The sequence below is a fragment of the Cyprinodon tularosa genome, unplaced genomic scaffold (genome assembly GCF_016077235.1).
Source record: "Cyprinodon tularosa strain WSP-4 unplaced genomic scaffold, ASM1607723v1 ctg68, whole genome shotgun sequence".
Classification (NCBI taxonomy): Eukaryota; Metazoa; Chordata; class Actinopteri; order Cyprinodontiformes; family Cyprinodontidae; genus Cyprinodon; species Cyprinodon tularosa.
This window is the reverse complement of record NW_024039429.1, coordinates 1,482,289-1,495,456: the sequence shown is the minus strand read 5'-3', so window position 1 is coordinate 1,495,456 and position 13,168 is coordinate 1,482,289. Positions and strand designations below refer to the sequence as shown.

The window sequence follows — 13,168 nt, the reverse complement described above, 5'->3', positions numbered from 1 at the left end:
ACCATGGCCTCGGATTTGGAGGAGCTGATTCTCATCCCGGCCGCTTCACACTCGGCTGCGAACCGCCCCAGCGTAGGTCTTGGCAGGAGGGAGCCAGCAGAACTACGTCATCCGCAAAAAGCAGGGACGAGATCCGCTGTTCCCCAAACCAGACCCCCTCCGGTCCTTGGCTGCGCCTAGAAATCCTGTCCATAAAAGTTATGAACAGGACCGGTGACAGAGGGCAGCCCTGTCGGAGTCCAACATGCACTGGGAACAGGTCCGACTTAATGCCGGCAATGCAAACCAGACTCCTGCTCCGCTTGTACAGAGAACGGATGGCCCCTACTAAAGGGCCCCCGACTCCATACTCCTGGAGCACCCCCCACAGGGCAGCACGAGGGACACGGTCGAATGCCTTCTCCAAGTCCACAAAACACATGTGGACTGGTTGGGCAAACTCCCATGAACCCTCAAGCACCCTGCAGAGGGTGTAGAGCTGGTCCACCGTTCCACGGCCAGGACGAAAACCACACTGCTGTTGTCTAAATTGTTTGTCTAAATTGTCCTTAAGTATAAGTGTGTGTGTGTGCATGGTTCTGTGTCTCTGTTTTGCCCTTCAACAGACTGGGGAACTGTCCAGGGTATACCCTACCACTCGTGAATAGACTGTCGAAAATAGGCACCGCGACCTGAATGAAAAAGTGGGGGAAGAGGTATGGATGGATAAATGGCATACACGGTATGAAAACCAGGACCATAGGCAGTACTTGGGAGTTTAAGGTTTCAAAATTAAACCTCCAAAAATTTAGGTGACCTTCCTTTCTCGCACTTTATACAGACCACTGAGGCTATTACAGAGCTGGTTCAATTATATGGATACTTAATTACATCATAAGTCATTTAGATCAACATTGGATCATTGAGAAATCCTCACTGAACCAATCGAAATCTACAATTTTAGGTTTTTATGTTTGAAGTCTGAAATTTGCCAAAAGGCTGAAAAGTTCAAGAGGGCAGAATACTTTTACTACCCATTGTATGTATAAGGTTTGATATAAATATGATAAAAACAACAAGGAAAAGAGCTTGGATTTGTGTGTGTTTGTATATGCTGGTGAGCAAACTGCATATAAATTAGAACAGGCATTAAATATTGAACAGAAAAAAATATTCCCAGGCTTGTCTTTGCTTATATAACAACACTGGCATGATTCATAGAAAGGGGAACAGGCATATTTTGAAGTCTGCTTTTCTTGGCACAGATCTACAGATATGCAGTATGTCTTCTTCTCACTGCTACTTAATTAGATCACAAAGCCTTTCTCAAGTATATCTTAACTACACAGCCTCTGCATATGTTTTCTGTGGCACAGCTTCACTCTATGCACATGGATCTGAACTAAAAGAGAAATTCCTGTATTGCATTTTGAGGCTAAAATGTTTACCGCGCCTAATAAATGTTTTATAACAAAATGTGAAACTGGAGAACTGAGAGTGACACCATCAAGACACAAAGTGCATAGCTTCTCCATTCATAATACATTTGAGGGAGAATTTATGAACTTTGAGATCTCTTGTTCAAGCCTTTACGTGTCAGGGAGATTATATTTCTCCTTCTGCACTCAAACTCATGCTCAGAAAAATATCCACAGAAAACCACAAAGGATTATGCTTTCCTGTGCAAATGAGCTTGTTGGTTAGCTAGAAACAGTTTGTCCATTTAAAATTTGTTAAAGAAGAGGTCGAAATCCATTCTAATCTATGCTGTTTAAATGCAACAATATCCAGAGATTAGGCAAAAGCCATAAATCTGGACCATTACATTCATTTTCTTGGTGACCAATGATGTGACTGTGTCCTATTTAAAAATCCAGCATTGAAATCAATTATTAGGAAGAGTGACTGATTTATTTTCTTTTAATTTTTGTAACAGTAGTTAAATACTTCTCAATAAAAGAAACATTGTATAGTATAAAACCCTTTGTAAAAAAAACAAACAAATTTTCTTTAATTTCCCATCTTTCTGATGGGAAATTAAACAGGGCTGTTCAAAATGATTCTAAAAATATTTAAGCTCGATAATAGGGGTGTTAAGAAATAATTGACTCACAATTAATTGTTAATTGTTATTAGATACAATTTGCTTAATCCGATTTAATTGCTAACGTTCGTTTTGAAAGAATTTCATTCAGTGTTGTAGTATTACCGTTTTCCATTAGAGGGTGCCACTATTGCTAAGAATGCTAAGAAGCACTGCCTGAGCAGAGGCATGCAAGTGCAGAAACATAAATTAATTAAAGTCCACGGCAAAATGGTAACAAGGCTACAGAATGCACTTTATGCGGTTCCGTCTGTAAATATAAACACTGAAATAGTGCTCATCGACCTCTATGGTGTGCTTCAAAAATAAGGTTTTAATAATAGGAAAAGCAGAGGAAATTATGCAAACATTTGAAACATGACAGCAATTAGTACTGTAGATGGTAAAGGCTTTTATGTGTACATACTACATAGAGCCAAGTTTTAAAATTCCTCTAAGAGTAACCAGAACCAGTCATTGAAAAGTGTTGCCAACAAGACAAAGTGCTGTTTCCCTGGTTACACTAAAATCAGAGAGCTAAACAATTACTGTCCCCTAACTTGAAACAGAGAGACAAATAGTAGACAGTTTTAAATCTCTATACATTGGAAAACACCAGTGTTTCACTTATTGTATATAACTTTGCATAACAAAACCTTACTTATTCATTCAGTCAGTATGTAATACAGCTGGTACAATAACAAGCTGATTAAAAATAAAATTCCCTTTCATGTCATGGAAAGATCCTTTAATAGATGAGAAAACCCACTTCAATTGCAACAACGACCCCCCGCTCCTTGCAATTGAGTGGTTTGTTCACATCTCAAGGCAAAGGGTGCCTCTTTGAAAATAGTGATATGCATTCTGAATAAAAGAATCCTCTATATTTACTATAAGTAAAATGTGTCATTCATGGTGTGGCCTTAACAAGTGCACCAGGAAGTTTTACGGCATTTTAATGCACCTTGAGACATGCGATCAAAACAACTCACATGTTTTATCATCAGGTGATACATTAGGATTGTCAAGTGTTGATGACACAAAAATTATATTGAATAAAAATAGACTCGGTGACTCTTCTCACTCAATAAAACCATTAGTGACCCTAAAGGCCCTAAAAGGTTGCTCTTAAATAATTAAGTAGAGAATAAAAATGGTTGATAAAAAAAAAAAAAAAAAAACATTATATAGGCATTACAAAGACAAAAAAGAAGCAAATTTAAATATATATAAATATTTATATATACATTTATGTCTCATTCTGTAATTAATTTACTGCTTACATTTATTTGCTTTACTCAATCTGAGTATTTTTTCTGCTTATTTATTTATTGAACATTTATCAATTTCTATATTTATTGTTATTTATGTCACAGCTGGATCTCTAAAGTTCTTGCATTTGCAAGAAGAAAATGAACAATAACTCCATCGCTATCATCATCTTTTTCTCTTTCCCCAAAGCGATGCGTTTGCCTTACAGAAAACACCCTGTCACAGACACATAGCATGCATCTTCTTTTGGTCTATAAGTGCTTCAAATCCCAAGGGAAGTAGTTAAGAGAGAGCAGGCTATCCATGTTAGGATTTATGGGGAAATTGGAATTTTGTGGGTTCGATACATTAAGTTCCAGAAAAGTTCATTTTCTCTGCAAGCATTAACAATATGAAAAGCCGATCCAGTGCAGTACATTTTAGGTTTATTTCTACATAACGTCTGAGTATGGGTTGCCATCAGCTTTAAGCAACAGAACATAGAAAATTTTTTAAAAGCTTGTGATTCACAAAAAAAAAAAAAAAAACACTATCTTCATATTAAAAAGCTCACTACCATCAAAGAATTGAACTACAGTATTTTAATTAATTTCTTATCTACGTCACTTATTTTGTTTTTTATGCTTTTTAAGGTCCACATTTGTGTGACCACTTTTGCTTCTGTATTTCTCCATTGTGGGATAATAAAGTGATTTTCTCTTCTCTTCTAATCTGCATTTATAGTCTAATATTAGAAGCATAAGCAAACACTTGTCACCATGGTAGTCTGAGTATTTCTCCTTTTAAATTGAAAGTTTTATCAACATTTTGTGGTTCACAGCCATGACAAATGTGATTTCTTCGACTGTGTCCAACACCAGGCATGACCACAGGCACACTCAACAGGTCAAAGAGTTGCATCAACCGGTTAGCTGGTGTGATGATGAAAAAACCACTTAATTAAATGGCAGTCTAATATAAGGAAAACGACTTAAAGCCTTAATGGCCGGAAGTAAATGTTTGAAGTGAACAGCCATTTGGTACATATGAGTCCATAAGATATAGCTTTTAATACACATCCCCACACATGTATATATGGAAAAAAAGGAAATACATTAAAAAGCGGAAAAGGACATATGAAAGGCGAGAAAATTAGAGAGAAAAAGGCAGTGGGAGAGCAGGAGATAAGAAGAGAGAGCCCAGGAGAGCACAAGTCAAATGAAGCAATGGGATAAAAATAAAGAGCTGCAAGAAAGCATAGATGAGAGCACAGAGCTGAACGGAGGAAAATAAATGAAAAGCTACACTAAACTTTAATAATCATAATCGGACTCTTTTAAGCAATGCTTTAACATGTTGTAGGTATTGAAATAAACATACAGTGGACATACTTTCTAATACAAAATTCTTATGCAAAAAGATAACAAAAAAATGTCAGACTAGAATTGAAGTTGTGCTTTATTGGGAATTTATGTGATAAAACAGCACAGAGTATAACCTTGAGGTGAAAGAAAACAAAGAATAAGGCTGTTTTGGAACATCCGCCCTAACTCCTAGATCCCTCAATCACTATATAGAGGGGGAACTATATAGTGGACTTTATAATGAACTCAGTTAACTGACCATTTAGACGGATGATCACTTCTTTTCGCTCCCAGTATTCACGTAACTCCACCTACTCACCCCGAGCCTGCGGCATCTTTATTAGTAACCACTTTCGGTTAGCGACAGCCTATGGTGACAGCGGGCTGCTGTGATAACAAATCCTATGAGACTTGGCACATGGGAATGCTCTCCTTGCAAAGCTTTCTGGGAGCTATCTGCTCATCTAGTGACCATGGATGATCACTACTTTTCAAGGTGCATTGTGGGAAATTTCGAGTCCAATAATTTTTTAAGCCCCTAGACATTTGAAGACTCATTTAAAATGGAGTAACCACTATATATTGCCCTATATAGTGCAATATTACATTAATAACTAATATTAATCTGAAAATAGTGGCTGACATTTCTAAATACCTCTCTGTGCAATTAACAGCCCCCTGATGTAATTAATGAAACACTCAAACTGAAAATTCTGCCAATTCCATACAAAAATAAGCTTAAGCTTAATGGGACTGGATGCAAAGCATCTAAGAGTACCAATTTTTAACTCCTGCTTCAGATTATTATCTTGATTTAGGATTCTATGATTGATCTAAATCCTGCTGTACCTCAGACTGGATGTTCAGGGTCCGTTTTTTCTAATTGTTCTCTTTTGTTCAGGTCCTGAGTCTTTAGCCCCATTTTAACTACCCTTTTGAAACCATGCTGAGATTGGTAACCGAGACAACTGTTGAGTGTAAATGGAACCGCACAACTGAACCAAACCGTGCCAGACACAACCGAATCACGCTAACAAGGTAGTAGTTCATCCGTAGGGTTCAGCACGGTTCAGTTCTGGCACAGTTCTCAGATAACAAAGAGCGCATGAGCAAACCGCGTAATCTCCTTAAAGTCAGCCTCCGTAATCAGCAGATTTCAGAGATTCATACAAATACTAGCTTCTCTACTTTGCCACTAAATTTCCAGTGATGATTCTGCTTAGCAGTGTGATGAGCCTCAATGTCTATCATTGTTTCCCGTGTTTGTAAGCCCTGATTAAACTATCATTTGTCGTATTTACTTCCCAAAATCCAACTCTATCAAGTAAATTCACCCAAGGCTGCATTCTTCTCCTGACTCCCTGCAAGCACCAAAATATCCCAATTATAACCAAACCTCTTGAATGTTACGGGCCATGTTGATTTGCTTGTTTACCTCTAGAGAGCAGGAGTACAGTTGATTGCCACTAGGGGGCGAGAAACCGTGCTAGCGCGGTGTTTAAATGGTCGTAAGGAACCAAGCTCGGCACGATTAACTGATCCAAGCTCGGTCCGAACTCGGCACAGATCAGTTTTTCAGAGGACAGTGTAAATGTGACTTTTTACTGCCAACCTCACATGCCTTTGAGGATTAAACTCCAGAAACTGACTTTAATTTCCAAACTAGGTTACTTCTGAAAGCAAAATTCACTGTATCTGAGTAATGGGGCTAAACAGAAATACCAACCACACTTTTAAGAAGTTAACTTGTAAAAACTATAAGGAAACAACCTTTCATCTTCCTTCCATGAAATAATAAAGCACTTTGTTGATAATAAAAACAACTAAGAAGTGTGATATTTTTTAGGGACTTTATTATAACATAGATTCCATTTGAGTGCAGAATTCCAGGTAATTCATAAAGTTTTACATTTCATGTAACCGGTTGTGGATTCACATAGTGGGAAACTCCCACCCACACAAACAACACCATTAAGTGTCTTTGAGCCAACACAGGCGGTGAAGCAGAACAGAGAAAGGGAATCTTATAAACCCATTTCTATCCTTGGGAACTCTTTTGGCACGCCAACTCTGTCTGTAGAACTTTAAAGCTCTGACTGCTGCTGCAGCATTTCTCTGCTACATACACAGTGAGATTTGATTGATATATGCATGACGGGGAAATAACTTCTAAAGAGAGATGCTGCTTTTAGTAAGCAGGACACATAATAGATCCTCTGTGTTTTCTACAGAGTACTGCTCCACAAAGACTACCTGTGCTTAATTTGAGCATAATATTTTTTTGGTCAATAAGTAGGTGAGGGTCAATGTTTCCATGAAAGTCAACAATACCTGCAAATATAAAATAGCAAGTGCATAATACCAGCTTGAAAATATTTTAACAAAGTAGATGCAAAACTGTGTCTCTCATTTAAAATCTCAATTTATAAAAAATATGGAGACAATGATAAAAAACAGGATTCAAATAGACTACCAGCTTCTGTATGAGTCACCAACTGCAACAGACAACTAAGCAACCATCACGACTGAAACAGAAATGATATATCTGCTTTTTACTCAGCAGGACACAACCTCAGTGCTCAGCATGCGCACAAGTCCAAAAACAGCTTGTGCAACAGAAGCATGTTGCACAAGCAACATGCTTAAAAATTAAAATAAAAAATAAAAAAAAATTAAAAGGTAAAACTATAGTCACACTGCAAAAAATATAAATCTCAATAAGTTATTTTTTCTTAAAATAAGTGTGTTTTTCCTTGATTTGAGGAGATAAGTAAGACACTTTGCCAATGGAACAAGACAATTTCCTTTTAAAATAAGAAAAAACTATTTTATCGTCTTATTTCAAGTAAATATTATCTAACTATCTTATTTTAAGAGTGAAAATACTCATTCCATTGGCAAATCATCTTATTTACCTGCTCAAATTAAGGCTAAATATACTTAATTTAAGCCATTTTTTACTTATTTCTGGATTGTTTTTGCAGTGCAGGAGCTTTTAAAGTGGAACTAAACCTGAATGTACTTTTTTTTTTGTAGATAAACAGCATAAATTGAGTGTTAAGTGTACCACCTTTATGTTACTGCTAACAATTTTGCCATTTCTGAGTGACCCATATGTGTTGAAACCTGGCTAAAGCAGTTGAATCTTTCTATTGGTTACGAACAGTACAGCTTATCCCTAAGTATGCATTAAGAGTTCTGATTTAAAAGAGAAATTATATTTGCCTACTTCAGCTTTCCTCAATTGGCTTACCATATAATTCAGAACTGCATTTACAGCTTTTAATAAAGCGTAATTAAACATCATAGATTTGATTGTTCGATATGTTTCTAAAAGACCACTTTGCTCCCAGACTGCTGGTTTTCTAAATTAGAAAGGAAGTCAGGTCTTTCAGTTTTTAGATTTATTTTTTATTTATTATTTTTGCATAATTTTATTTATTTTTGCATAATTTCAGGGCAGGGCTTAAAATTTTATTTTTTGATAAAGGTTATAACTAGGGATGTCTCTGTAGTTATGATGCAATAGGCTTAGATTACTGGAGGACATGCAAAATACTTTCCCTCAGTCGGCTGCATTCTCCAAAAACTTGATTACTCTCCAAATGTAAATGTTTTCAGAATCAGAGTCAGAAATACTTTATTAATCCCAGAGGGAAGTTACTTTTGTTACACGCTCCAGTTACAGTTTTATATATATATACACACATCCAACTACACAAGATAATAAAGATAAAAACATTTAACTTTGTGTTCTCTCTCTTTTTTATTCACTTTTCAGAAGTTAAATCTGGCCTGGCATTGTTAAGCTGACAACATTGTGGTGGGAGGAATCGGCCTAGCTACTACTGTAAACTTCTTGTTCTCAAACAGATGACAAACATGGCTGCTGTCTATCAATGCTTACCCCAGTCTCTCTCCTAAATATAACTGTAAGTGCTCTTGGTCATCTTCTACAGTTATATGATGTCTTAGGTCTTATCTACTAGTCAGTGCTTTTCTCTTAGCAGAAACAATCTTTAAGATGTTATCCCTTGTGTATTGTGTCCTCAAAAGCCCCATTTGGTCGGGCTGCTCGATAAAGCAAAAATGGCATAATAATCATCATAATTATTTTGACTGAAATGAAGATCTAGATTGCTTAACATGTTTACTCATAAAATTTAATTATCGAAATATAAATATAAAACCTCGAACTCATCGCTATTCCTGACATTCTGAATTGAGGAAAGCTTCCTGGATGGGAAGCAAAACGTCTGCAAACTTGGAAACAAAGTCATTAGGTTTGTTTTTTTAAACTTTTTGGAATAAAATTATTAAAGAATAACAGCGTCTTTTAATTAATACATGTGTACATTTTCAGCCCTCCGGGTCATTGTAACCACAAAACAGGCTTAAATTAGAAGACCATCAGCCTTTTGCTTAGTTTTTCTGGGGATGTTCTGACACCTATTCAGGAGTCTTTGCCAATGCGCTTGGCTTTCACCAGATTAACCTGTAGTTGGAGTGTATTCAAGTACTATGGAGGTCCATTCTCTTTAAACACATTCTGAATCAGATGCAAATCAATTAACCACAATTAACCAATGTGAATACTGAACTGAATTTAAATGCTTTCTGTTGGAATGTATTTACTTGACTTGGAATCTCTCTGAATGAGTGGACGGAATGGATTGCTCTTACCCCAGGCTCACACCGACTCCGGTCTTACCGTTGCGGTGCGGTGGGTGCGGCGCCGCAGTGATTCCAAGTCATTAAAAAGACGTAAACCTCTCTCACCGGCTGCTGAGCTGTCCGGCTGCGGTTACCAAGACACTCCGGCGCTGCAGAAAATTCCGCAAGAAAGCTATCCTTGCGGCGTGCCGAAGCCCTCCGCAACAAGCTCTCGCAAATATCCTTATTTGGGCTGTGTTATCGCGTGAAGTTACGTGAACTCAAGTGAACTTCTGTTCTCGCGAGTTAAATCTCCGGACCTGTTGCCGGAGCCGCAGAGCCGCACCGCACCGTATTCAAAAGGGCGGTGTGAGAGGGGGTGTGCGGGAGTTGCGGTCTCCGTCGGCTCGGTAACCGCACCGGAGCCAGTGTGAGCAAGGGGTTATAGTAAAGAGCAGCAATGCATAAAGACTGGTTCTTCCAAGACCAAGACAAGACCTTCAGAGACCAAGGCTAAAGGTTTGGAATTCCTACAAATATTTCCGAAATTACTTTCCTACAAAAAATGCAAAAATGTATGGAATAATGGACAATGGATTACAGGATCCATTATGGATTTTAAAACATGGAAGATAAGATGGAATTTGTGATTTTGGATTCACTAAATGAGTCTTAATATTCACCTTGATGGCAGGTCGAGCTTTGCATGTAGATCATTACACTGTTAAGATTGGTCTTAAATTAATGCGTTCACAGAGTCGGCCACAATATTAGGAACAAGTCGGGGGAAAGGGGATCTTATACTTTACAAGAACCCTTCTTGTGTGGCTTCCCACGTTGCCCAAATTAAAAAATTGTCACTGCATTTGAACTAGAATTTGAGTTTTCATTTAAAAGGTTGCTTGTGACAATAATAGAACAGTGTAGCCCTATTGTTGGTGTGCGTTTTCTGTGAAAAGCATCTATCTGTTTATTTTAGTTTTTCTATTTATCAGCTAAATGGTAGAATTGGATGTCGAGCATATGTTTTGATTAGTTCAGTTTTTTGGTGGCGGATGTGCTTAAATAATACAGTACGTTGTCAAATTTGCTAGAAGACAATGAGGCACTTACTTGCCTTCAGAGTCTGCCGTAAATCAATCGTAAAACCAGAGGTAGTCCTGCTTACTGCACATTGCATGTTATTAACCGGTGCTATATAAATAAACTTATCTAAAATTGAATTCACGTTAATATGTAGCACTAAAAACCTGAAAAAGTAAGATATAAAACAGAAAAAGGTTTACTGACATTTCACCAATTAGAATTGATAAGACCAGTACACTTTCAGTGTGACATGGTGCTACTAGTAGGACAGCCATTGTCAATGCCAATAAGGGTGGAGAACTCTGTATAGCAACCATGCAATTAAATTATAAACAAGATAAATGAACCCTTATAAATATTTGATTTATTATTTGTTAAATGGACTGCAGTGGGTAGCACAGCTGCCTTGCAGCAAGAAGGTTCTGGGTTCGATTCCCGGCCCGGGGTCTTTTTGCATGGAGTTTTCATGTTCTCCCTGAGCATGCGTGGGTTCTCTCCGGGTACTCCGGCTTCCTCCCACAGTCCAAAAACATGACTGTTAGGTTAATTGGCTTCTCTAAATTCTCCTTAGGTGTGAGTGTGTGTGTGAATGGTTGTATGTCCTGTTAATGGATGGATGGATGTTAAATGGACTTTCTTAGTTTACGAATCAGACTTATTCAATTGAAAATCTGATGTTTTAAGGAGGAAAAGAAAAGATTAAGAGTCTGAGTTTTAAACATCCAGGGTAAATAAAAACCCTCTTACCAACAATACAAGGCGTTACCCATATAAAGGTGAGTGAACATAAGACATAGGAACATGGAAGCCCCATGTGCTGAGACCACGCAGGTCTACAATCCATGGATGTAAACAAAAAACAAACTAAAATATTCTTGGAGACATGGCATCTTTAAAAGCTAAATACCAGACTATATATTATTAAACCGTGTTTATAATTTATTAGGAAAAAATACGTGAAAAAAAACAGTAGTGAGTTTGAAAACATGAATTTCTATATTCAGAACGACATGAAATATTGATGTCAAAATGGATTTTTTCCAGGGATATGTTAACAATGCCCAAGAGCAGCTTTTAATGTGAAAATAAAAGAGCCTTCAGTGAATCCATGCTGCAGGGGACTGCAACTGGGAAAAAACACTCTGAATTGAAACTTCATAAGCCTGCTCTGATTGGTGAGGTTCATTTCTGCCAAGCCGGTGCTGAAATGTATATTAATATCATGGAATGATTAAGAAACAGCAAGAAGAAGAAAGTTAAAAGGGGAGTGGTTTTGTTAACATAGATTAGAACAGAAGATGAAGTGTTTTTTTTTTTTTTTTAACACAAGATTCAGGGCAGGAACACAGTTTTCAGCCTGGATTGTTCTAAAACAGATAAGTAGTTCATCACAATAACAGCTGCCGGTACTAACGCTAGTGTTGTTCCTACTGTGACTGCGTTGCTATAGATGTACACACCTGACCAGTGTCCAGTGGAAGTCCCAGACCGGTCAGTACATGTGTTACTGACGGGCAGAAATACAGTCTCCCAGCCGCCGGGGGCGTAGCGCCAATTGTGTGATTCCAGGATGAGTGTGCGTTGAGTGCCGTATGCAATCATGAAGCAGTAGACAACATGGTGCAGCTGGCAGCCATAACCGCAGCCCTTATTGATGTTACACACCAGCTTTCTTGCCTTACTGCAGTCAGGGGGATTCTGGAAAAAAAAAAAAAGGATAGTGTTTCAACATTTTTTTATTGGTCAACTTTCACCTTGTGCTTCTTGGAGGCCTGCTCTATGACATGTAATAACCAATGGCTCATATTGTTTTATTAGTTTTCATTGCTGGTCTCGTACTGAACTCTAATTTTATGTTGCCTGCTTGGGTCTTTCCCCAGTTTGTCTTTCAAAATTATATCTTCGGTTATCTTCAACTGTCAACTGTCCCTTTTGGAAAGCGGTATTGGAATATAAGTGATATGACATTTTTTATTTCTTTCATTTTCACAAACAATGAATGCAAAATAAAAAGACGGAAGAAGAACCTATCCAGTGCAATAAAGTTTGCCATTGCCGGTTGTCAACTTTTCCCCCCATTTCTTTCTGCTTTAGGATAATTACTCAGTACTTTTGATTTTTGTGGTATTCAAATGAGATCTCTCACTTAAGATTGTGCAAATGTTAATTGTTTTTAAAATGATTAGGAATTATTTCCATTAAACAGTGTCGTAGAACATGTTTTCTATAATTTTTTTATTTCAAACTTTTAGAATAGTTTTCCCTGATGTCTCTGACAATTTATGAATATCTATACACTGTTTAGATATTAGATGTGAAACCTCCTAAAACCTTACTAGATTGATGGATAATATTGTAAACGTACAAAGAAAGGAAGAAAAAGTAAATAAAAAAAGAAGGATGTAAAAAAGCCTGAAGGAAAGGATAAAGGAAAATGCAAGACAGCAATAAAGGAAGAAATCTAGAAATAAATGAAAAAAGAAGGAAGACAGAAAACAGTATAAAGGAAGAAAGGAAAGAGAAAGTGTGATACAAGAAAAAAAGGAAAAAAATCATTGACAAGGAAGGGAAAAAGGGAGGAACAAAAGATAAATGGAGGACAGATTGATGAATGACAAATGTTTAGTCTGCATCTCTTCAATAAACGGGTTTATAGAGAGACATCTACTGATTGCAGAAAAGAAGCAAAAGAAAAAGAGAAGGAACACAGAGTGGATTTATGGACAGAAAGTAGAGTCAATGGATGAACAGA

At 37.3% G+C, this 13,168-nt stretch overlaps 1 protein-coding gene across 2 annotated transcripts in view; it reads right to left on the bottom strand.

The window, feature by feature from the left end:
- The window catches only part of fut8b (fucosyltransferase 8b (alpha (1,6) fucosyltransferase)), a 154,497-nt gene that overhangs the window by 26,363 nt on the left and 114,966 nt on the right, over positions 1 to 13,168 (bottom strand). For both annotated transcript variants that reach the window (XM_038267620.1, XM_038267619.1), the window contains one exon: positions 11,877 to 12,114. In XM_038267620.1, coding sequence (XP_038123548.1) covers positions 11,877 to 12,114 — 238 coding nt within the window. The remainder of the gene's footprint in view (positions 1 to 11,876; positions 12,115 to 13,168) is intronic.